Source organism: Pseudochaenichthys georgianus, chromosome 18 (genome assembly GCF_902827115.2).
Source record: "Pseudochaenichthys georgianus chromosome 18, fPseGeo1.2, whole genome shotgun sequence".
NCBI lineage: Eukaryota > Metazoa > Chordata > Actinopteri > Perciformes > Channichthyidae > Pseudochaenichthys > Pseudochaenichthys georgianus.
In genome coordinates, this window is record NC_047520.1 from 381,603 (window position 1) to 407,476 (window position 25,874).

At 40.3% G+C, this 25,874-nt stretch overlaps 1 protein-coding gene across 2 annotated transcripts; it reads left to right on the forward strand.

Annotated features, from left to right (window-relative positions):
* Nucleotides 1-24,111, forward strand: LOC117463406 (L-amino-acid oxidase-like). 2 transcript variants are annotated; one of them, XM_034105640.2, is made up of 9 exons: nt 1,741-1,790; nt 5,741-5,803; nt 7,032-7,357; nt 17,603-17,715; nt 19,423-19,624; nt 19,902-19,970; nt 20,106-20,239; nt 20,945-21,431; nt 22,060-24,111. In XM_034105640.2, exons 2-9 carry the CDS (start codon nt 5,773-5,775, stop codon nt 22,363-22,365), a joined length of 1,668 nt encoding a protein of 555 aa, XP_033961531.1. In that variant the 5' UTR covers nt 1,741-1,790; nt 5,741-5,772; the 3' UTR covers nt 22,366-24,111. The 2 variants fall into 2 exon arrangements, with proteins under 2 accessions (XP_071062586.1, XP_033961531.1); XM_071206485.1 differs by lacking the exons at nt 1,741-1,790; nt 22,060-24,111 and adding an exon at nt 1-24 and having other exon boundaries at nt 20,945-21,528.
* The last annotated feature ends 1,763 nt before the right edge of the window (nt 24,112-25,874 follow it).

Genomic DNA, 25,874 nt, shown 5'->3' on the forward strand with positions numbered 1-25,874 from the left:
TGCGCTCTCCTCTCCTGCTTTAAGGTAAGATTGCACCCTGCCACACTCACACTTAGGTAGGGCCACACCTCATTACTGATATCAAAATCCTTCGGGATCGCTTAAACAGATTTAGCGGGTCGTCTGAATTGAAACCTGGTTCGTCAGGAGTTAAGCTGTTAAGCCCTGAACCTGTTTTTCAGGTCTCAGGCTCGAACATGATATTCTCAGAACCCCTTTGAAAAGGGGTAAATGAACAATCTTTTGTGAAAGCAATGATAAACCTGTGAGTTGGATGTAGAAAAGTCAGAATCAATATAGATGTTTTTTAATTTGGAAGTAAATTCAGATTGAACATAGTAAAATGTTTTAAATAATAGTGAAACCACCCTTGGATGATGGAATAGACTAAAAGATGTAGGAATCCAAACTATAATATATAATAAGTACCCTGTAACAAGATTGATGCAAAACAAGTGAAATTCCCACTTCTGGGGTCATTGGGGTGGATTTTCCATATCTCTGGCCCCCCTCGGTCAGTTTTGATGATTGACACCTCTTTTTAACCGTTAGAGCCAATAGTATTGAGGGGAAGTTCCTAAAATCCATCTAAACATTACCCATTGGTGAATGAGTAGTGCGCACATTGGATTAACGTATGGATTAACCTTCAGCCGCGTTTATACCGTTGTATTGCCATTGAACGCAACTTTTGATCAGAAAGGTAACAGCTAAGGTAAGAGATGTCCAGTGAATGCTCCCCCGTGATGCTACGTGTTGTGATGTCTGTGTTTGCTTCCCCTGTCGCGACTTCTGATCGCTCAGGAATGATGCCAATACCTACAGTACAGAATCTGTGGAATCTCAGCTTTAATCGGATATCTTGTTTGTGCAGTTACGATGAGTAATAAGGGTATTTTTACCTTGAGTTCTGTGCTAAATGAGTTAGAATTTTTTCCCTCAGGGCTAATTTAGACGCTTCTTGTGAGAGCTTTGTTTTCGGTAGCAATTGTTCATATCTTCAGTTAGATGAGTTCCTAACCGTTAAGTGAGTATGACACATTAATAGGTTTGAGACACAGTGTCGTGAAAAAACACCACGCAGGTCCCTAATCCGGGTGCTCTCGGGCTTATCAGGTTAATAGAGGTGAGATCTTGCTGACTTGGTGGATCTGAGCCAAGCAGTAAACTTACATGGACTCAATAGCTACTGTTAGGTCGAATAGTAGGTCTGGGTAATTTTCTGGAATAAATTAACAGGCAGAAAAAAGATAATCTTCTCGATCTTCCTCCTCCTCTCCTTCTTCTTCTGTTTGATTGATTGATTTATTCATTTGTTCAGTTATTTGTGTATATATTAATTTAACAAACAACAGTACCATTGTAAAAGAAAACTTTAAATAAAAAAGATATAATTTAGTTTAATGATCAGGACGGATCGTTTGTCTTCGTTTGTCTTCGTTTGTCCTTTATTCAATTTGTATTTGTTTTGCCCATTTGTAATGTTATTCCGATGTTTACAAAAAAAATGTATTTACTTTTTTATTTATTTTTATTGTAAATCATTCTTCTGCCTTTTTAACTTTAATTCATGACCAGAAAATCCTGCTGGTTTTTTCTCAGTGAAATGTAACCCGAGCAACTGGACCTCCTTTGTGTTGAAATCAGGGTGTGACAGACGTGTCTTACTGCTAACATATCAAATCAGATAAGACAACATGTTTTGATAAACACTCCCAATGTGTCACCCTTTATAAATGCTTGCCGCATCACAGGGAGCCATTCTGCAGAGCGAGTCCGCTAAAGTCAAGGTAAGACGCTTAAAATATTTCCTTGTTTTTTTAAAGGTATTTTTTAGGCCAGGGTGTGCCTTTAGATCAGGGGTGTCAAACTCAAGACCCGGGGGCCAAATTCGGCCCGCAACTTCATTTAATGTGGCCCACAAGAGCTTGCAAATAATATAATATGTTTATTATATGGTTACATGCCGATTTACAGAAGCACGTTGCCCATACAGTACATGTTGCACAATGCATCTCAAATTTGACTTTTTTCTCAGAATTTGAACTTGCAATTATTTGTCCTAGACTTCTGCTTTCAGACGTAGTTAATTATGAAGTTATTACCCTATCCGATAATAATTCAATGCAGAGGCAATAATGTAATATAATACATTATTTTATATGTATAAAATATTTATATATGTATTTGTATATTGTCTTAAAGTTACAACCGGTCCTTTGAGTGCAACCATAATGCGAATGTGGCCCGTGAGGAAATTTATTTTGACACCCCTGCTTTAGATAGTTAGAATCGGAGGGACGAAACCCTCTGTAACAAAGCACACAGGGTGAAATGTGCCTGTTTGTCTGCTTTAGGACGCTTCAACATTGCCGTATTATGTGTTAGTACTTCAGGTTAAAGCATAATTCCTTACTTTGCATAGCGTCACCAGCTTTAACAACCTCCACTTACCAAATAAACTGTTCAAGGGCAGGAGGTGAACTCTCCGAGTACCAGTCCAAACTCCATATTTAGGTATTTTCGGGGACTTGAACCAGCAACCCTACGGTCCAAGTCCCTATTAACTGAGCCACGGACATTAGAGATATAAAGGGATGAAAGGGGCAGATAGAGGACGCAGCGGTTTAAGCATGTCCTTCTATCTTTAATGTCCAACATATACACTGAACAAAATATAAATGAAACACTTTTGTTTTTGCTCCCATTTTTCATGAGATGAACTCAAAGATCTAAAACATTTTCTATAAACACAAAATAACCATTTCTCTCAAATATTGTTCACAAATCTGAAAAGATCTGTGATAGTGAGCACTTCTCCTTTGCCGAGATAATACATCCCACCTCACAGGTGTGGCATATCAAGATGCTGATTAGACAGCATGATTATTGCACAGGTGTGCCTTAGGCTGGCCACAATAAAAGGCCACTCTGAAACGTGCAGTTTTGCTTATTGGGGGGGTCTGGGGGGGGGGTCCGAAAACCAGGCAGTATCTGGTTTGAGGGTTAGGTTGGGGATTATATCACTGGATTAGTGATGCACTAACTCACAGGTCTCAAACTGCAGACAAAATACTTTAACTTACTGTAAAAAAAAAACAACAACAATATAATTATAAGATATTTTAAGCCGTGTGTGTGTTTACTGTGAATTAGCTTCATTTGGGATTGCTTGGTCCGTGTGCTTCGTTCATTTATTGATGGCAGAAACGAGAAAACTGCGGTAGCGCTGTTGCATGTAACATTTGCTTTGTATGTCGGGGGTGGGAGATTCATGTGATTGGTTGTTGGTCGCGTTGCTTGAATAAAATCCCCAAGCTTCAGACACGCCCAGCTCCAAGCTTTTTTTTGAAGCTGTAGTGTGGACGCTGCGTGACGCGGCAGGCATTCTCCAGCCCAAATCAGCAAAGCTTATGAGTGTGAAGCAACAGTATCTGCTGCCCAGCTGCTTTAGTATGAAAACGTACCTCAGCTCATGAAAGCTCTGCAGTATCAGAAGGAAGTAGCCTAATGATAAATCTGCAGCCTCTGAAAAGTGCCGCGTCAGAGAACCAGTGCCTTTAGCACGGCCGCTCACTTCGCTAGATCCGCTAAAGGACAGCACGCTGCGGTCTAAACCACACAGACACACATCAGGTGTTCGCTCATTATTCCGTATTCTGCCGTTGTATGCTCTTTGTTTCTAAACGTATCAATGTATTGTGAACCAAAACTAAATAACATGCAGTATAACATTTATGTGGCACTCATTGCGGCGTGCCGCTTAAACATTTAAATAATATTTAAGCTTCTCATAAGTGAAAATGTTAAAAGAGAAGGGTTTTTGAAAAAGTGTCTTTACTATAGGAAATATGCATTACACAGTTACCTACAATGATATGCAGGCATTTATTTTTATTACATTTTGTTAACGAGAAACATCTATTAGAACAGGCCCAGCCGAAATTACATTGGCCTACCCACAATTGAAATCCTGGCGCCTCGGCTGATGCCAGGGCTAGTCAGTTAGCATGCTAATTTCAGTAGCTAATATATCTATACAACACAATATATTGGCGTATTTGACATAATGCAAGCACTGTAACCTCTTTGGTTTCTGTACATATTTTTTTTAATGTTTAAAAAAAAGCCATTGTAACCATAACCTGACAGGATGACAAAGCTAATTTTGGAAAACTGCAGCTAACGCTAACTCAGCTAACATTACTTTTCCTCTCCTCTGCTTTTGACAATGCTATTCCAACTGTTATGCCCTTAGTTTTATAGACGTGAAATAAAACGTGGAACCTTCTTTAGATGCATGTGAGTGTTTTTTTTTTTTAATTATCTGGTAAATTACAGTTAAGGTTAGCTAGCTAACAGCATGTAACATATCTAAAACATAATCTCTCAATTTTGTGAACTAATGCACAGAAACGTTAACATGGTTCAAGCAAACAAGAATCAGGCTATAATGCACAAAGACACATATATTATCATAAGTCTTAAACAGAGAGGCAGTAACTTACCAACACTTATTTTTCCAGCCATACAGCTCCTCCAACAGCCTTCAAATGTGCAACTGCAAACCCAACTGAACCGTCGTCTAAAAACGCGGGTATCTTGTCTTGTCAAGACGCATGCGCGGATTCAAACAGCTACTATGGTTTTAGATTAACATTTACTTAGTATTTTAAGGTTTATGAGCAGTGATTATAAATCATTTAAATAGTATGAGTAAATATATAATACAACTTACTCCTCCCACACTGTAAATGTATGAATACATGAATAAAAGGTGTATACATTTAAAATGTTACTTAAGAAATTCTAGTTCTTTGTGAATCTTGATATTACCATGTAAAAAGTACGACAGTTAATTACATATATTTTAATACACCAAAAAGTCAGTTTTTTTAGTGTAGTATTGTGTAACGCCCCAAACAGCGCCCGTCTGTTAAACGCTATCGATTCAAACGGCAGCGTTTTATTAATAATTAGTTTCAAGCTCTCGTCCTTAGTAAAAACAAAACTAGTGGAAGGGGAAATGCTCCCAGGGGAAGCTGATCCACCCTCAGGTGCTGGGACAGCTCGCTCCCTCTCTGCAGCTCTGTGAGCCGCGGTCTGTGTGAACGCCGCTCCGCAGTTTAATGCAGGGCCGTAGCTACGTTTTTAACGGGCCTAAAATGATATTTAAAATGATTCACTTTTAACTAATGTAATGCTTGTTTTGTTGCTTGAGAAGCTTGTGGAAATAGTGTAGGTTTGTTTTAGTACAGTTTTAAGGAAACAAAAGTTAGGGGGGCAGCTGGGGGGGCAAGGCTCTACAGTGGGGGGGCAGCTGGGGGGGCAGCTGGGGGGGCAGCTGGGGGGGCAAGGCTCTACAGTGGGGGGGCAGCTGGGGGGGGCAGCTGGGGGGGCAAGGCTCTACAGTGGGGGGGCAGCTGGGGGGGCAGCTGGGGGGGCAAGGCTCTACAGTGGGGGGGCAGCTGCCCGTAGATCCGCCCCTGACACACGCACGCACGCACGCACGCACGCACGCACGCACGCACGCACGCACACACACACACACACACACACACACACACACACACACACACACACACACACACACACACACACACACACACACACACACACACACACACAAAGATCCTTCTGGTGTGTTTCTTAATAACTGTAAATGGTGTTTGTCTCGTCACTTTACAAGATGAGATGCTGTACATGTTGGTCAGGATGTAATGATGTCTGCCTCCTTTAGTTCCTGTTTCCCTTCTTCAGAAAGCTGAGCTGATGGATCCTCAGACAGTGATGTGGAAATCCTGTGAGTATTTTTTTGCAGCAATATTGTGTTTTTACTCTATTTTTAAATGACACAATATCAGAGACAGACATCTTTTAAAATGATGTCTGATAAAATAATTTTTAAATAATTTAAAATAAGTTTTTCATGCAGATGTTGCTGCGGTCACTTGTTCTGCTTTCTGAGTTCATGGTTTCAGTTATCATTCATCACCGCATGATGAAAAACAAGGATTTCACAGGAAGTATTTTACAGGTCACATGCTGTGTTAAAGGAAGTGAGGATATAAACCCACTAGGTTCGAGTGCAAGTCATTAAACATGTAGACTTGACTTTGTATTGACTGTTAAAATAAATGACATGTATTCAGGCTTTTGCCTTATTTTATCCACATTAAAAAAGGAAATCATCAGATTAATGATTAATAACAAGTATTCTTGTTAATTAAATCGACTTTCTTTCATTTGCTTTGCACTTTTATTATTTTTGCCATATTTTATAACCCTTTAGAAACTTTAAAAAACATTAATTTGAATTGATACATCTGAGTCTTTTTTGTTTATTAAATTAGTGTTCTTTAATTACTTTTTGCCATATTTGATACACCTGTTCTTTGTTTAATAAATCATATTTTAATTGTTTCTTTTGCACTAAATTCTTATTTATTTGTAAGCACTAGGGGTGGGAATCACCAGGCTCCCCACGATACGATACTATCGCGATACTTAAGCCACAATACGATAGTATTGCGATTCTACGATATGCTAAGTATTGAGATACGATATATTGCGATATTGCAAATCACATGGGTCATATCCATGTCCGTCTTCCCTTCCTGGTTAAAACATGTATTTGCAATATGAATAGTTTATGTAAATAACCCAATGTGTGTTCTTTGAACCTGAAAAGGAGATGGCATTGTTTGTGTTACTTTCATTGCAATTGTATACATGTCTTAACGTAACTTCCCGTTATACGACCGTCTTTCGGAGGGATATGCTACAGTTTATAGAAGAAAAAGAAATATATATACGAAGATAAAAGTTTATATAATAAAATATTGATACTTGGTATCCGTGTATAGATACAATATCACCATGCAAGGTATCACAATACTATGCTGTATCGATTATTTAAGCACTAAGGGAAGCACGGAGGCTGAGATTAAATTGCCCTCTCTTCATTGACTATTATAAAAATAATAGATAAACATAGATAATAATAATAATAATAATATCTGTGTTTCCAGGTGTCGTCCGGCTGCTGCTGCTCACTCTGTGCCTCAGGAACACATCATCAGCTGCTGGGAGTCTGGAGGAACATCTGGAGGAACATCTGGAGGAACATCTGGAGGAACATCTGGAGGAACACCTGGAGGAACAGCTGGATGAACATCTGGAGGAACACCCGGAGCAACATCTGAAGGACTGTCTTCACGACAAAGACTACGATGTTCTCCTGAAGACGGTGCAGACCGGCCTTCCTCACATCCACTCCTCCCATCACGTGGCCATTGTCGGGGCCGGGGCTGCAGGACTGACGGCTGCAAAGCTGCTGCAGGACGCCGGGCACCAGGTGCACACTCCAAATACACTTCATACACTAGTTATCATGATCTAAGGACACTAAAATAGGAATTAAGGGGGAAAAATGCTTTATAAAACTATTTCTAATGATTTAAAGGTTCTAAAATGAAATTTCGGTCGTGATTGCTTTATAAAACCAGGTGCATGCTCCAAATATACCTTTTAAACTGTTTATCATGACTTAACCCTTCTCTTGCATTAGGTCACCCCCTTTCCCATGCTATTTATGAGTGTATATATATATAAGTATATATACATATATATGTATGTGTGTATATATCAATAAACATATATATATAAACATGTCAAGAGAGATATATTTATACACATAAATACAGAAAAAAAATTCTCTTCACTTATTTAACCCTTTTTTCTCAACCTTGCCCTCGACCAGCCAAGGCCCCTGCACTGCAGGGTCAACCTAAGCGTCTCTGTCCTGGACAGGTTTTTTAAAGACCAGGACACACACCCTGATTTCAGGCTGAGCAGGGAGTCCCTGAAGGTGCTGCTGGACCTCCTGGGTCAGGACAGGAGGCACGGCTGGGGGGCCACAATTGAGACCCTGGTGTTCCTGTTCTGGCTGATATAATTCAATCTTAGTCGACAGACTCACTTAGTGCTAGCTTAGATCATTTATTTCCTCAGCAGACGCCCAACGCTACACCTGACTTTTGTTGAGAAAGACAACATTGAAATCATCACTTACATCTTACGTATATCTTCAGGTGTCAAAGCCATTTCCCCGTCTTTCCTTTTGGTATCGCTCGTATGGCGTCACTGGGTTGAAACAAACCCAGTGACGTGTGTTAATATTGCAATTTCAGAGTTTTTCCAGTTAAAGTAGACAAGCATATAGATATATTAGCTGGAACGTGTTGGTATGATTGGCCATTTTTATTTTCGATATTCAATGAATATGTAATGATGCTTAGTGAGGACATGCAACTATGTTTGTTGTCTACTCCAAAGACAACCAATGATCTTAAAACTAACTATATATATATGTATTTATTACATGGCTTAGTTGAATACTCGATTCTGATTGGTCAATTCAGAACACGTGACACGTTGTTAATCCAGAACAGACAGACCGCTGTCAAGGATGTATTGACCGTTGTTAAGGACGCTCACATCTGCAGAAAGAAATGCGGTCGATTTAACGGTATACAGTTTGGCTGAACAGCGGGCTTCTGATCAGCCCGTAGGATGGTCTTTTCCCCATAATGACCGCGTCGCTGCACATTATCCCTTACTTCGTTTTACTTTACACAACACCCTGTTAGTGTATTCATTCATTGCTTTAAAATATTTGTTTTACGCCCTCTAGGTTAACTTGTTTTCTACATGTTATAACACTGTGTGGACCTTCATTTTCTTATGTCATCCTGTCAGTCACTAACAGAGGATGGACCTGGTACTGTAAAACGATCCCATACATGGGCACAGCATAGCTGTTAAGGATCCAACATATTTGTACCTAGCTTATAAATGTAGGTTAGGTGCGTACAGCAGACAGTAGCTAGCAGTTTTCGACAGATACAGCCCACTGAAAAATATATTGTTTTATATAAAAATAATTGATATATATTTAAGCAATAGCTCACGACAGGCCGTGGTATATGCTCATTATATCACAGCTAAGGGGCGTGGTTCGGCCCGACGCGAAGCGGAGGGTCGACAAGCTTTCATACCAACAGATACAGGAAGGGGTGGAGTTTACTCAACCTCCACACACACACACCCCCCCACATTCCAGAGACCTCAGATGTGTCTTAAAGGATATTTCTTTGCTTCCAAAGATAACACAAATATTTCACCTCTCATATCTCCAACTTCTGGTTACACAAAATACAAAGTAATTAAACCCACACATATACTATTCAAGATATGTAGACTTCCCTGAAACATGATATGCTAGAGATCTTCCCCCACCTAGCACCATGTCCTGCATAACACCTCCCCCACAGAGCAATACAACCCTGTTTACTGCAACTAGCCCTTTGTTCATAGCCATTTTAGTCCTCACATTTATGAAAGGATAAAACAGAGAAATCAATATAAAACACAAACACAAGTATTGATTGAACAGTATTCACTTAACTGCTACTATTGATAATTACCAGAGAAACTCAAAGGACCTCTTTTAATATCTGGAAATTGCAACAAGACTTTCTGCCATTTCAAATGTAACACACTTCTTAAATATCAGATGCTGCAATCCCACTTTTTCACTCTTCTAAAAGAGTGCAACTTACACAAGGCACTTGAAACATAACTATTGTCATTCCTCTCCAATATCGTATAAATCCATCAGAAACTGAGATCCAAAGTATTTGAAATCGTGAAGGAACAGAACATCACTTCCCATGGCAGTGAAGGAACCATGAGGGGGCAGCTGAGTGCTAAGAAGCAGTCTCCTGGTGGTGAATCATCAGCCCGCCTGCCCGCCCCCCCCCCAAAGGAATAGCCCACACGACAGCTGATAGGGAGGGGGAGATGCGGCTTTCCCTTCATGGGTGGAACTGATCAGAGAGAAGTAGACTCCTCTGCTGCCTCGACAAGTCCCCCAGCCCACTGCCAGCCAAGTCGTCTGCTGCATGGATGTCCTCGAGGTCCTTCTCCTCCAGTCCGCTGATGACAGCATCCGTGTCGACCTCCATGACGAGACCCAGATCCGTCTTGATGTCGTCCCCTGGTCCTAGCAGGTGGTTTCCCCGCCGCACACTGGCTCCCGTGGTACGAGCTGTCCCCCTTTCCTCCTATGCGGACGGCCTGAGAGATCCGCTGGGTCACTCGGTCGGGGCCGGAGCACCTGGGGTTGATCCACCTTGTCCCGATGACCTTCAGCCTCCTGCGTCTCTGGTCTCCCTTTTGGCGTCAACAACCTGTGTGGAGAAATCTGATACAAAATCCCTCAAGCCTACGCTCCGGGCTCTGAGGCCCACCACTGCGTAGGCAACTTGGAGCCTGTTGGTGGGGTGTCTTAAAACAACAGACGTCTGTGAACAGGTTTTCTAAATTAATTGTGCAGCTTCAGAATCTTAATACTTGGACTGTGCCAACTAAATAAGAACCCCAACATCTTTAGGTAAACTAAATAACATATTTCAATAGCTCTGAATTTCTGACAAGCATCTGTGTTTATTTTTAAATGAAATCCCTGAGATCCCATTAAAAATCTAAATATGATTTGAACTGCTAATGTTTCTGGTAAAGAAACACACTAATGTTATGGATTCAAAAACAACCAAAATCACAATACTAACAAAGTGAATGGCTTCCTGGTGATACTGCTTCTACCCGTCAGTGCTTAGATATTATCCCGCTGAAAAAATGAATACAGAATTCCAACAAACTGTCCTCAAATGTCTTTCTATTATAAATGTAGATGAAATGTATATCCCCATAATGACCTAAACAATAAAGTCTATGGCTCTTACTTCTTTACCAGGCTAGTTACATGATGGTGTTTAAATTACATTTTGTCTCATTACTTTACTCTGTTTTAGCTTAACTGTAAATATGTTCTTTCTATATTTCAAACCTCAGTTACTTTAATACCTGTTGAAACATTAGTTGAAACATTACTCACAGGTCAGCTTCTTCAGTATTCCATTCTGGACTTACATCTCTCTGGTAGCCCCTTGGCCACTGATTCTTTATCTGTGTTACCTGCTATAACTCAATCAATATTAGAGACATGTCAACATTCATCAAACAGCATCTTATCCCCAGATATGGAGCAGGTCAATTCTAAAACTGTCAATCAATGGTCAGATTGAACAATCGAGTTGGGGCAGCCGGTTACTTTCAGTCCCTAAATGAAAAATGTACATTGTGAAGTTTACACTCCCCCTTTTTTACACATTAACTCATGTGTAAACAAAATCCTGTATGGGAAGAAAACCTTCAGGTCATAATGGATTATAAGACAATACCAAACATTTTTCCCAAATGTACATCCATCATTTCCACAGTAAACACTTCAGTGAAATGAAGTGTTTCTCTCCCTCTTTCAGTCCTAAAAGAAACAGAATCTTCATGTTTTAGTTTGAGTTTCACATTCTGCAAACCGCCACCTCCTGTGGGAGTGAAATATCATCAAGCAGAAAGTAAACGGGTCACATGTGGGCGGTTTCCCCGTTGGTGGAATGTTTAGGAAACCTCCCATTTCACACATTATTATCACACAAAAATGACGTGTTAGTCCAAAAACATGCTTGATTAGTCATTGTTTTAAATCATGCAGTTGCACTGATCAGATGCAGACATACACTCACTCCCACTCACACTGTCAGGTTGTAAAGTCAGGTTTGGTCAGGTACACCTCAGAGTCAGTCATTGACAGTGCCTTCCCAAGTTACCCTGTCGGTCAGGGTCAAAGGTCAGTTGGTCTCAGTCTTTTTGGCCATGTGTCGTGCTCTGCAGAGATGTTCCAGCACAGGCCAGCATCCTCCGTCTATAAAAATCTGTATATATGGAGCGCCATCATTTATTAATTCACAATTACAACTATAATGTTCAAGATATCTCCAACCCCTCATTGCTGTTTCTCACATTCCCTGAAAAGTGTCTAGCCAAAAAAATGTCACTTCCTTAGAGTACTACTACTACTACTGCAATTCATTTACACCTAATTAGTATTAAAATGACTAATAGATCTATTTCAGAAACTTGTGTACATCACTATTATCTTGTGTCAAAACATTACTAGGATCTGTAAAGCTCTGCTATGTATTCCATAACTCATTCTATTAATTTATCTTCAATTCTGGTGCACTTAAAGAACAATGTTACCCTCTTTAACAGTGCGTAGAACCCTGGGTGTCCGAACATGCAACAATTACTCCCTATTTCATCAAGGATTTAAAAACAGAAGTCCTTTCGTATGTCCATCCGAAAGCCCTCCTATGGTAATAACTATGCCACAATGGTGAAACCAGTACCTCAAATTGAAATACTATATTTAGTTCAGAACCAGCTTTCCCTTCAACATGACCTATATAAAGAAATATGTGTCTGATCTTATAGAGCTGTTACTAAAACTCTCCCTTTGAACTGATCAATACTGTAACAAATTAAAACACTACCAAATTCACACATGAATAAAAAGTCTAGTGCATACTTCCATCATGCCCCCCCTCCCTTTTCTATCAGTGTGTTTTAGAATGATTTTTCACTTCACTTTAATAGTTTTCCTCTTTTCCGCTATTTTTTATTTACCAATTGACTAATTTATGGTCAATACATCTTCTTATCTTCACTTATTTATCAAGTCAATTCAAGTTCTTTACAATACATTAGTAGATACCTTGTGAAGTATTCACAATAACTAATCCCCTTTAGGATATGAAATCCATTCACCTTCAAGCAGATACTATGTCCTTATTTATCTTTTGTTCATGATAACAATGGTATCACAACCACACCTTTTACCCATAGCTAGTTTCTATAACAAGATTATTATGTGTGACATAATAATCAGATGTCTTGTTTGCTAACCAAGAATATTAAACTTTAATCTTTTCAGCATTCCAGACCATCATATAAACAAGCAGCCTCCTATCTAAACACTAAGCATTAAGGTTTCTACACCACCAACTGGGAAACTCTTGCACAATTATGCTGTAAAATCATTGCATCCTTCCTCCAGAACAATCTGAGACAAGCATGTCTCAAGATCTTGTCATAATGAGCACAGTCAGTGATGCAGCTGTAGTCGGTGGCAGGGTCCCCAAAAAAGCTAGGACCGGCCCTGGTCAGTGGGCTCCAAGGAAACTCTCCCTGGCTTTGAGATGAGGGAAGGAATCACTTGGCAGACACACGTTGTCCTCTGTACGGCAGAAATCCCCCAAAACCGCAGTACCTCTTCACACCACTGTTGCCTTGACAACGAGGCACAAGCATAATGTCAATATCTCCTCAGAGATCCGTTCTTTGCACACTTCTTCTGTTCGCAGTGAGCAACTCTTCACCAACACACTGATTCAGAGAACCCAAAAGGTGGTGCTGAACTATCCAATGCTGCTGTAATCACATTCAGCTACGGAGAAAAAGTCAATTTAAATCTCTCTCCCAACGGGTTACAAAATAAAACGGCTGAGTGTCTATATGGTCAGGAATGCTGAAACATGTGAATGTTAAAACAAATCAATGGCAGTAGTCTACCCAGATTCTTTACTCCATTAAAAGTAGTAAAACCACATTGTAAAATCTCTTTTGTCTAGTTGAAGTCCTGCTTACTTCATCTTTAAAATCTTCTTTAATTTGAAACCAAAAAAGGTCTTCCTTCTCCACCATGATCCTATCTCTACATCAAAGTCCATACAAACTGATGATTAATCTTTAGAAACCATGAGGAATGACAGTTCTCATAAAACACTATTCTTCCTTACTTCAGTTCTAAGCCAAATGAGCCAAACAGGAAACCCCCTTTACCACTTGCTTATTCTATCTACTTGGTTAATTCTATTCATTTTCAAATTGTTTATCTAAGTTGTGTTACAAGCATGGTGAGGTTACAGAATACACAAATAACTGTATTCAATCCGCGCCGTATTTGAAAACTGTAATGAATTAAAATCAATATTTAAGGACGTAATATAAGTTAAATATATTGTTAAGCTAATTACTGTTTTATTGTGAAGGCATCTCTGGCGAACAGCGGCCTTTGGCTTTTATTGTGAAAGGCCATTCCGGAAATATACACCGTAATGTGAACAGTGAGTTCGACTTCTAGAAACATGGCAAGTTACGATAACAATCGTTCTAATGCATTAACTAAAGTCATGAAAGAGACAAGGAGGGGGAAAGGCAATGAACTGAAATGCCACCAATCCTCTGTTTTAACGTGATGGCGGACATTGAAAACCGAAGCGGGCATAAGAACCCCTGTCATATAAACATTAATAGATTCCTTCTGACTGACAAGCGTTCAAAAACCCTTCTGCTTATCACTTAGGCTACTACTTTTTGTTTTATTCATAACCTAAAAATACAATTGTGATGAATAGCTTGCTCTTTTACCATTACATTTACCAACATAAAACAAGGTCTTTACTAATCAACAATGACAACCAACAGACAGAACAATCAAGAAACAGATCAATACAACTCCTAAATAACATTACAATATATATTTCTCACAGTGAGTTCGTTATCTAATGTTTAACAAATTCTCATCTTTCTATGTGTAGTAAAATGATCAGTTAATGACGAATAGTATGAAATTCACAATGCAATGTTTCTTATTTATTTAAATGTACAAGCCTTTTCTTTAGCCCCCTGTTTGATTCCACTTCAAATCAATCTCTTAATCTGTTCCCATTGCTCCCGGTAACTCCCTGGAATTTCAGAATTGTCTTAATCATTCTGACGTTCCATATTCACTTCGCTTTTATTTATCTGACTTAATTAATATGTGTTCACTTGTATTAATATACTGGGCTATTGTCGTTGTTAACGTGCTCCCCCCCCCCCTTTCAGCCACTAGATGGCAGCAGCAGAGCACAAATGAGCTTCACTCTTCTGAATGCATTGTCTGAGTTCCACAGACAATCGCTCACACAGGTATTTTAGGTAAAAATCACACAGATTTATTCCCCGTACAGTTTGTCCAGCTTGATAATGTGATGTGTATTTCAACAGACAAGCAAGACCGTGAATGATGAACCCAGGTCTTAGCGAGCCCTTTATCACACGTTAGCTTTTCAAATTAAGTTTACAGACAAAGGGAAACGAGAGCCGGTCCCGTCACAATTTCGGTGAGGTTTGCGTTCTCTGTCCCCGATTCAACATATAACAGACTTTTAGGCTTTTAGCTTTCAGCCTTGGTCTGTTATTTAACCCCAGTTTTAAACGGCGACCCGATCTAAAATATCGAGTTTCCAGGTTTTGTCGTGCAGGAATATAACCTCGCAACCCACAAACTGCACCGTTTCCACGCCACTCAGGAATAAGTATACCTGAGGTCCACGCCAAACCGCTCTATTTTCGTTACGCAGGACTTTCTGTCTACCTTGCGATCAACGTTCACGTGTTGTATATAACTTTCCTAACATAGTAAAATAGGCATTGTATATTCCATTTAAAACTTTAAAAACACTGTGAAACGCCTACAGACGATCCTAAAGTGTTACCTTATTTGTAGTTGCAGGGCCCTGCTGATTGTCTGAGATGTTTAAAAGTGTGTGTTCCCGACCCATTCCGGTCGTCCGGATTCTTCCACAGCCTTGTTGCAAATGTATTATCTTTTCAATTTACACACGGCATCTATTGCACGTCTGTCCGTCCTGGGAGAGGGATCCCTCCTCTGTTGCTCTCCCTGAGGTTTCTCCCATTTTTCCCTTTAAACTGGGTTTTCTTTGGAAGTTTTTCCTTGTACGATGTGAGGGTCTAAGGACAGAGGGTGTCGTATTGTCATACTGATATTCTGTACACACTGTGAAGACCACTGAGACAAATGTAACATTTGTGATATTGGGCTATATAAATAAACATTGATTGATTGATTGATTGATTGATTGTTTACCAGGCACGTCGGGTCACCATTTGTTAGAGATGTGTAAGGACAACTGGTCCGCATTCCAAATCTCTGCGCGTCCCTAACAAGCTGGTTATCATACAGGAAGGAGTCCAGAACATACAAGTATCCGTTAAAACAATAATCTATTTGAATGGTAATATAACAATGCAATACAATCAATACATTACCATACAAAACCATTCACGGGCCGCCACGACCTTCCGGTCCGGCGGCGCCAGAAGAGAGAGGCAGAACAAAAAGCTGAATAGGCTTTCATACCAACAGATACAGGAAGGGGTGGAGTTTACTCAACCTCCACACACACACACACCCCCCACATTCCAGAGACCTCAGATGTGTCTTAAAGGATATTTCTTTGCTTCCAAAGATAACACAAATATTTCACCTCTCATATCTCCAACTTCTGGTTACACAAAATACAAAGTAATTAAACCCACACATATACTATTCAAGATATGTAGACTTCCCTGAAACATGATATGCTAGAGATCTTCCCCCACCTAGCACCATGTCCTGCATAACACCTCCCCCACAGAGCAATACAACCCTGTTTACTGCAACTAGCCCTTTGTTCATAGCCATTTTAGTCCTCACATTTATGAAAGGATAAAACAGAGAAATCAATATAAAACACAAACACAAGTATTGATTGAACAGTATTCACTTAACTGCTACTATTGATAATTACCAGAGAAACTCAAAGGACCTCTTTTAATATCTGGAAATTGCAACAAGACTTTCTGCCATTTCAAATGTAACACACTTCTTAAATATCAGATGCTGCAAGTGTCAGAAACTGTTCACGCGCGTGTAGACAGACTCCGCGAGCGAGTGAGGCTGACACTCCCGCGAGCGAGCAAGAGGGCTGCCTCTGCGAGCGAGGGTAATTTCATACGCGTGTAAAAGCACATTTTCCGCTCGAGTAGCTTGTTTTGCGCGCTAGAATATTGACCCAGATCTGACTCCATAGGTTCGCTCTGGGCAAAACTGCATGCGCGAAGCCCCCACTTTTTTTTGGTAACATCGGTGTGTATGTGGAAATGGTCAAAAAGAGATGTCAATCACCAACATCGACCAATGGGTTCCAGAGAAACGGTAAAAACTGCCATTTCCACCCAAATCACCTCAGAGGTGGAGTTTTTTTCTAAACCTCTCTAAAAAGGTCACATGTCACTTGTTTTGCATCCATCTTGAAACAGGGTACTTATTATATGTTGTACTTTGGATTCCTAAAGCTTTTAGTCTACCTTACCATCATCCAAGGGTGGTTTTCACTATAAGTACAACAATTATTTTTGGACGGACACTATCATTTACAGTTTTTTACTATGTTCAATCTGAATTTGTTTTAAATAAAACATATCTATATTGATTCTGACTTTTCTACATCCAACTCACAGGTCTATCATTACTTTGAGAAGAAAGATTATTAATGTAACCCTTTTAGAAGATATGGTCATTTGTTCTGGGAATGTCATTTTCAAGCCTGAAACCTGAAAAGCAGGGATGGGGTTCAACAGGTTAAAAACCTATTTCTCATGATTTGAAGCTTTTCTTGTCAGATGCACAAGGAAACCCCCAAGGCTCCTTAGAGGATGCAACACACTGAAGACTGAATAAAGACTTAATTTAAAGGTTGTTTTTTGGGTGAAATCACACATTTAATGACTTTATTTTTATATGTACAAGGTAACCATAGTAGAGTCCAGTGAGCGTGTTGGAGGCCGGGTGCATACCCACAGGAACGAGGAGGAGGGATGGTTCGCCGAGCTTGGAGCCATGAGGATCCCCAGCTTTCACCAGTGAGTTCAAGACAAGTTTGAAGAAATAAATCTGATTCACCTTAGTGAATGCAAGCAACGCGACCAACAACCAATCACATGAATCTCCTGCCCCCGACATACAAAGCAAAAAACCCCGGGGATTTTATGCGAGCAATATATATATATATATAAACTCCCCAAACAGGCGAAAACCTACCAGTTTCCCCCACTGCCTCTGCCTCCTCCCTCCATGCTGGTTCCTCCGGTTTGTATCCCGTTAATAGTTCTGGTCGTAAAGAACCGGGTGATTTGCTACCGTAACTTCTCGTTTGGAATATGAGGAAATGAACTGCGGTCTGGTTCTCCCTGCTTACACGCGGTTTGATTGGCTAGCGCTTCTACTGTCAGATTTGAATAAACAGGATTTGATTGGCTGGCGCTTCCAGCTCAGCTTCAAAAGTTGAACATTGCTCAACTTTTGAATCCTGAAAATCCTGGAAATCTTCGCTTTGCTTCCCCACAATGCAGTTCGGCGAAAAGCGAGGCAAAGTGACGTCACCCCATTCAAAGTGAATGGGCAGAGAAGCGTTGGAGAAGCGTTGGAAGATTTGTTTAACGCTGCTGTGTAGACGGGCCGTAAAGGTCTCCTATTAAGGCATATATTATAGGTTTCAGATCTATCAAAAATGTATAAAGTGAAGTGTTTTGCTCAAAATACCAAACAGATAAACCCATTCTAGCCTCAAGTCCCTCTATTTCAGCTGTTACTAAAGTGCTGATTCTGGGTCTGTAGCTTTAAAAATCAAAACCACATCAAGGATTCTCTCTGAAACAGGATGGAGCTCAAACTCTTTTTCTCTCTCAGGTTTACCACAAGGTGACTTCCTTTTGATTTCCTGCTTCTTCACACACACACACACACACACACACACACACACACACACACACACACACACACACACACACACACACACACACACACACACACACACACACACACACACACACACACACACACACACACACACACACACACACACACACACACACACACACACACACACACACACACACACACACACACACACACACACACACACACACACACACACACACACACACACACACACACACACACACGATGCTGCCCCTCACACATGCTACGTTTTTATTATAATTACTGTGAAATATGCCTATTATGTTTTCGTCATTATTACAACAAATACAATTGGAACTGATAACACTGGCAATGATTTTATATTTATTAGACTAAAAAAAAATCATGCTTCAAATAAGTGGGGGTACGGCGTCCAACGCCCACTACACCACTGGCTCTGAGTGTTAGCAATGCTAATGAAAACACAGACCATATTACGTCCAAAACACATCTCATTGATTCTGACAGCAACGTTTCTGATTGGCCCGTGGGGGTAAAGCCCGCCCACATTTTAGTAATGTCGTCAAGACGCAGCAAATCTGGATCAGCTCCGTTGATCCCCCGTTTTTAGAGATGTGGGTACGGAGGAAAAGAGAGAGGGGTATATTATCTGACACTTAGAGAGTCTCCAGACACACCGGGGTCACACCGGGGACACACCGGGGACACACCGGGGTCACACCGGGGACACACCGGGGACACACCAGGGACACACCGGGGACACATTTATGTAGAAAAGACATCAAAAAGTGCATTTTGCATGATAGGAGACCTTTAAGTCTGAAACATGTGAATGCGTCTGTTGGCAGCATCCTCCGCTGGTTTGCTAAAGATCTGGGGGTGAAGCTGAATCCATTCATCATGGAGGACGTGAACACGTTCATCCTGGTGAACGGGCTGCTGAGGAAGACGTCCGCTGTGAAGGCCGATCCAAACATCCTGGAGTATAACGTGTGGAAGAGCGAGAGGGGGAAGTCTGCAGACCAGCTAATGCAGGGAGCTCTGCAGAAGGTACATTGCACATAAACACAATAAAATGGAATAATAATATTAATAATAATAATTTTAATAAGATTAGATATAAAAGTAAAACATATGAAAATAATAATAATACTGGCAAATTAATTTAACTAATATCACAAAAGAGAATATTCAATATTGAATGATTGCTACTCAGATTTTCTATGACTTGTTTTATTTATTATCGCTTGGTATTGTTCCTCACCCACAATATGCATACAGTACAAATACCAAATAACAGCTGAGATGTTAATAATATTCTATCTAGGTGAGAGATTATGTGAAGACACATAGCTGCAAAGATGCGCTCCAGAAGTACGACCAGTACTCTTTGGAGGTAATTTAAATTCTTATGTTTTTAATTGTATGTACTTCCAATGCACGTTGTACAAGGGTAGAACACGTTTTGCTTTGATGAAAGACAGAATATTTAAAGATAATGACTATAATGTAAAAAACATCTGTTTGCCAGGATTATCTGAATGGAGAAGAGATGAGTCAGGAGGCGATAAGGATGATCGGAGACCTACTGAACCAAGATAGCCTGATGAACCTGGCTCTGACCGAGGCTATCTACCTCCGTAGCGACGTCAATAGCACCATCAAGTACCGTTTCAATGTTTAACTTTTTCCTGAATTCATTTACGGGCTAGAGCAGTGCAGCAATAAGTCTTTAATGAGGAAATTAACCACTTACTGTTCCTCCTCTCGAAGACAAGCTTATCAAATATTCACGTTTTGTTCTACGACATAAAATACGTCAGATAATACCCTACTGGTAACCAAAAATGGCTGTTGCTTACAAGTGTCTAAACGAGACAACTAAACGTCATCACGCCCAATATTAGCCACATTTAGCTTAGCGGTGGTGACGTGAAGTCATGTGACCGAGCTGTAGTTCCTTTATAGCCCAACATTAGCCTCCTTTAGCTTAGCGGTGGTGACGTGAAGTCATGTGACCGAGCTGTAGTTCCTTTATAGCCCAACATTAGCCACCTTTAGCTTAGCGGTGGTGACGTGAAGTCATGTGACCGAGCTGTAGTTCTTTCATAGCCCAACATTAGCCTCCTTTAGCTTAGCGGTGGTGACGTGAAGTCATGTGACCGTGCTGTAGTTCTTTCATAGCCCAACATTAGCCTCCTTTAGCTTAGCGGTGGTGACGTGGAGTCATGTGACCGAGCTGTAGTTCCTTCATAGCCCAACATTAAATGCCGTGAGACTGGGTTGTATATAGAAATCCAGAGGTCATCGATCACATATTACCTACATTTGTGGCTGATACAAGGAGACTACAATTGTTTTCTGTTACAGGTACGATGAGGTGACGGGCGGGTCTGATCTGCTGACCACAGCTTTCCTCAATGTCCTCCACGTCCCCATCCACTTCAACTCTAAGGTGAAACGTATCCGCCAATCAGATCGAGGGGTCATCGTGTCCTATCAGACCGATCGAAAACTTCCTCTTACTGACCTTCATGCTGACGTTGTCCTGGTGACCACCACGGCCAAAGCTGCCCTTTTCATGGACTTTGATCCGCCTCTGACCAAGAAAAAAACGGAAGTCCTGAGGGGCGTCCACTATGGAAGCTCCACTAAGATCATCCTCACTTTTAGAGAGAAGTTCTGGTTGGAGGACGGCATCCGAGGCGGGAAGAGCATCACTGAAGGTCCTTCTCGGTTCATCTACTACCCAAGTCACAGTTTCCCGAACAATAAGAACATCGGGGTTCTGCTGGCTTCCTACACCTGGGCCGAGGACTCCCTCCTCCTCCTGGGAGTGAGCGACGAAGACCTCAAGGTCTGTAAAGTGCCCCGATAAACATTCCTGTTTGTCATCTTGCAATATACTTATTTATATAAATAGTTATCACCGCAATAAACCGTATTTGATTTTGTCTTACTTTACATTATTTCATTTCATCCAAGTTGAAATAGAAAGTAGTTGCAAAAAAATATCGAATAAAGCATGATAAAAACTGTTTATCTCTAAACTATTGAAAAATATTTTGGAAAAAAGTCAAAGTATAGTTTGTAAAAAAACACAATGATATAAGTCGGAAAAAAGTATAGAGTCAATGAATAATACATTGTCTTTGGAAAAAAGTCACAATATAAATTGTTAAAATAAAGTATATTGTCAGCGTAATTATGTTTTTATATTATTTATCGAAATAGAAATCAGCGCAATAAACCGTATTTAATTTTGTCTTAATTTACATTATTTAATTTCATATTCTGTTCTTGTACATATCATATTCTATTGACATGTATAGAGACTTCTTGCACTACTTTTTATTTGGTATTTTTGTATTTTATTATAAATGTTGCATTGTTGGAGGAGCTCAGGTCAGAAGTATTGTAATTCCTACACTTTAGCTTTGAGCATATGATAATAAAATCTTTGAATCTTTGAATCTTTGAAAAAGGAGCTGGCGCTGAGAGACTTGGAGCAGATCCACGGGAAGAAAGTGAGGTCTCTTTGCACCGGGGTGGTGGTGAAGAAGTGGAGCACCGACCCTCACAGCCTGGGCGCCTTTGCTCTCTTCGCTCCCTACCAGCATTTATACCACTACTCCGAGGAGATGTTCAGAAAGGAAGGCAGGGTGCACTTTGCCGGGGAACACACCGCCTTCCCTCACGCCTGGATCGAGACGGCCATGAAGTCCGCCATCAGGGCGGCTACAAATATTAACAAAGAGGCAGCGAAAACTCAACAGCATGACGAGATGTAGCGTCTTAAATCCTGCAAATTCTAGAGCTCACTTTAGTTTTAAAGCCCTGATGCAATAAGCAGAACAACCAAAAGTATAGTAGAAGTACTCAGATCTTGTACTTGAGTAAAAGTAGAAGTACACAGATCTTGTTCTTGAGTAAAATTAGAAGTACACAGATCTTGTTCTTGAGTAAAAGTAGAAGTACACAGAACTTGTACTTGAGTAAAAGTAGAAGTACTCAGATCTTGTACTTAGTAAAAGTAGAAGTACTCAGTCCTTGTACTTGAGTAAAAGTAGAATTACCAGAGTGTAGGAATACTCTGTTACAGTAAAAGTCCTGCATTCAAAATGTTCCTCAAGTGAAAGTAGAAAAGTATTCTCATCAAAATATAGTGAAAGTAGCGACAGTAAAAGTAGTCGTTGTGCAGATTGGTCCATTTCAGAATAATATATATGATGTGTTTTATAATGATTGATCATGAAAGTGTTCTCAGAGCTGGTGAAGGTGCAGCTAGTCTGAAGTACTTTGTAGACTGCAGGGTAGCTGGTGGAGGTGCAGCTAGTCTGAAGTACTTTGTAGACTGCAGGGTAGCTGGTGGATTCACTCCAGGTGGAACTAAAGTCTGATTCAACACTTGGTTATATTTCACATCATTCATCCACATCTGTGAAGTAACTAAAGGTATTAAATACATGTAGTGGAGTAGAAGTACACCATATACCTCTGAACTTTAGAGGAGTAGAAGTACACCATGTACCTCTGAACTGTAGAGGAGTAGAATTAGCATAACATGGAAATACTCAACTAAAGTACAAGTACCTCTGAGATACTAAGTTACTTAGTACACCACTGGCCAAAAGTAATCAAATCCTTTAATTAAACTGTTATTTTCTTCACAAACCGTTTGAAAAACAGGAACAATCATAAGATAATATGGAGATATTATAGAGGACGTTTTTAATTGAAGAGAGTTTGTATATTATGCAGTAACAAGCTGAAAACACTTAAAACTATCCAAAAAACCTTAAAACAAATCTGAATCAAACAAAATGAATTCTATGTGTCTTAACATCGGTAAAAAATGTATAAGATATAATAAATATGGTGCAGGGATTTTGTATTTCTATGTTTGACCCTGAAGGCTGGTTCCTTTCACTAAAAGCCAATGTGATTCTGGATTATTACAGAAAATACAAACACACGTTTATGATACTTGGACGTTTAGTTCAGCAGGGTAATCTCCATATTAACACCACCTCTTGATTTCTGGAGTGAAAAGCTGTGGCCGTGCTCTAATTCGTTATCTCTGTATTTTTGTTGATTGTAAGTAAGCTTCAAGAATCATAAAGTGGGTTTCTTTGTAGGGTGAAATGTTCATATAATCATTTAAATCATTTGTATAGAGTATGTTGTTTACTCTGATTGCCTTTTACTCTGTTAAATTGAAGTCTTAGTCCTGTGTGTGTTTCACAGGGACATATGTTTGACCTTTCAGGAAGGGCAAAAGGTGGATTTGCAAATGGTTGAGCATTGGGAGGTTTAATGGTTTAGTTTAATGATGGGGATGTTTAGATAATGCCTGAGAGAATTTAAGGGTGGGACCAGTTGGATATTCTCTCTACATATAATGAGACTGTAAGCTGTGTTCTGGGGTCAAAGCCATTTCATCCTGATAATGAAGCTGCTCTGTTCCTGCATTTGGGATTGATTTTAATTCTATATGGACTTTCTTTATTACTTTATTAAATATAACAAAAGACAAACTTTGTCCATTAATCATTTATCAGTTTCTCTTAAGAATTTCCTCCACATTACTATGTGGAGATTTCTGCAAAGCGTGTTAAAACTTATTCTGCAAAATCCACTTCTTCATGTCTCTTCTACATCAACATGTGTCCCCTCTTCTTCATGTCTCTTCTACATCAACATGTGTCCCCTCTTCTTCATGTCTCTTCTACATCAACATGTGTCCCCTCTTCTTCATGTCTCTTCTACATCAACATGTGTCCCCTCTTCTTCATGTCTCTTCTACATCAACATGTGTCCCCTCTTCTTCATGTCTCTTCTACATCAACAGGTGTCCCCTCTTCTTCATGTCTCTTCTACATCAACATGTGTCCCCTCTTCTTCATGTCTCTTCTACATCAACATGTGTCCCCTCTTCTTCATGTCTCTTCCTACATCAACATGTGTCCTCTCTTCTTCATGTCTCTTCTACATCAACATGTGTCCCCTCTTCTTCATGTCTCTTCTACATCAACATGTGTCCCCTCTTCTTCATGGCTCTTCTACATCAACATGTGTCCCCTCTTTCTCATGTCTCTTCTACATCAGCATGTGTCCCTTCTTCTTCATGTCTCCTCTACATCAGCATGTGTCCCTAATTCTTCATGTCTCCTCTACATCAACATGTGTCCCCTCTTCTTCATGTCTCTTCTACATCAACATATGTCCCCTCTTCTTCATGTCTCTTCTACATCAACATGTGTCCCCTCTTCTCCATGTCTCTACTACATCAACATGTGTCTCCTCTTCTTCATGTCTCTTCTACATCAACACGTGTCCCCTCTTCTTCATGTCTCTTCTACATCAACACGTGTCCCCTCTTCTTCATGTCTCTTCTACATCAACATATGTCCCCTCTTCTTCATGTCTCTTCTACATCAACATGTGTCTCCTCTTCTTCATGTCTCTTCTACATCAACACGTGTCCCCTCTTCTTCATGTCTCTTCTACATCAACATGTGTCCCCTCTTCTTCATGTCTCTTCTACATCAACATGTGTCCCCTCTTCTTCATGTCTCTTCTACATCAACATGTGTCCCCTCTTCTTCATGTCTCTTCTACATCAACATGTGTCCCCTCTTCTCCATGTCTCTTCTACATCAACACGTGTCCCCTCTTCTTCATGTCTCCTCTACATCAACATGTGTCCCCTCTTCTCCATGTCTCTTCTACATCAACACGTGTCCCCTCTTCTCCATGTCTCTTCTACATCAACATGTGTCCCCTCTTCTTCATGTCTCTTCTACATCAACATGTGTCCCCTCTTCTTCATGTCTCTTCTACATCAACATGTGTCCCCTCTTCTTCATGTCTCCTCTACATCAACATGTGTCCCCTCTTCTTCATGTCTCCTCTACATCAACACGTGTCCCCTCTTCTTCATGTCTCTTCTACATCAACACGTGTCCCCTCTTCTCCATGTCTCTTCTACATCAACATGTGTCCCCTCTTCTTCATGTCTCTTCTACATCAACATGTGTCCCCTCTTCTCCATGTCTCTTCTACATCAACATGTGTCCCCTCTTCTTCATGTCTCCTCTACATCAACATGTGTCCCCTCTTCTTCATGTCTCTTCTTCATCAACATGTGTCCCCTCTTCTCCATGTCTCTTCTACATCAACATGTGTCCCCTCTTCTTCATGTCTCCTCTACATCAACATGTGTCCCCTCTTCTTCATGTCTCTTCTTCATCAACATGTGTCCCCTCTTCTCCATGTCTCTTCTACATCAACATGTGTC

Excerpts from the sequence above, each read along its gene's own strand:
- LOC117463406 (XM_034105640.2), top strand. The coding sequence starts at position 5,773 with ATGGATCCTCAGACAGTGATGTGGAAATCCT. Across the intron at positions 19,625-19,901 it reads TGCAGGGAGCTCTGCAGAAG|GTGAGAGATTATGTGAAGAC; the intron begins GTACATTGCACA and ends TATTCTATCTAG. Across the intron at positions 21,432-22,059 it reads TGAGCGACGAAGACCTCAAG|GAGCTGGCGCTGAGAGACTT; the intron begins GTCTGTAAAGTG and ends TCTTTGAAAAAG.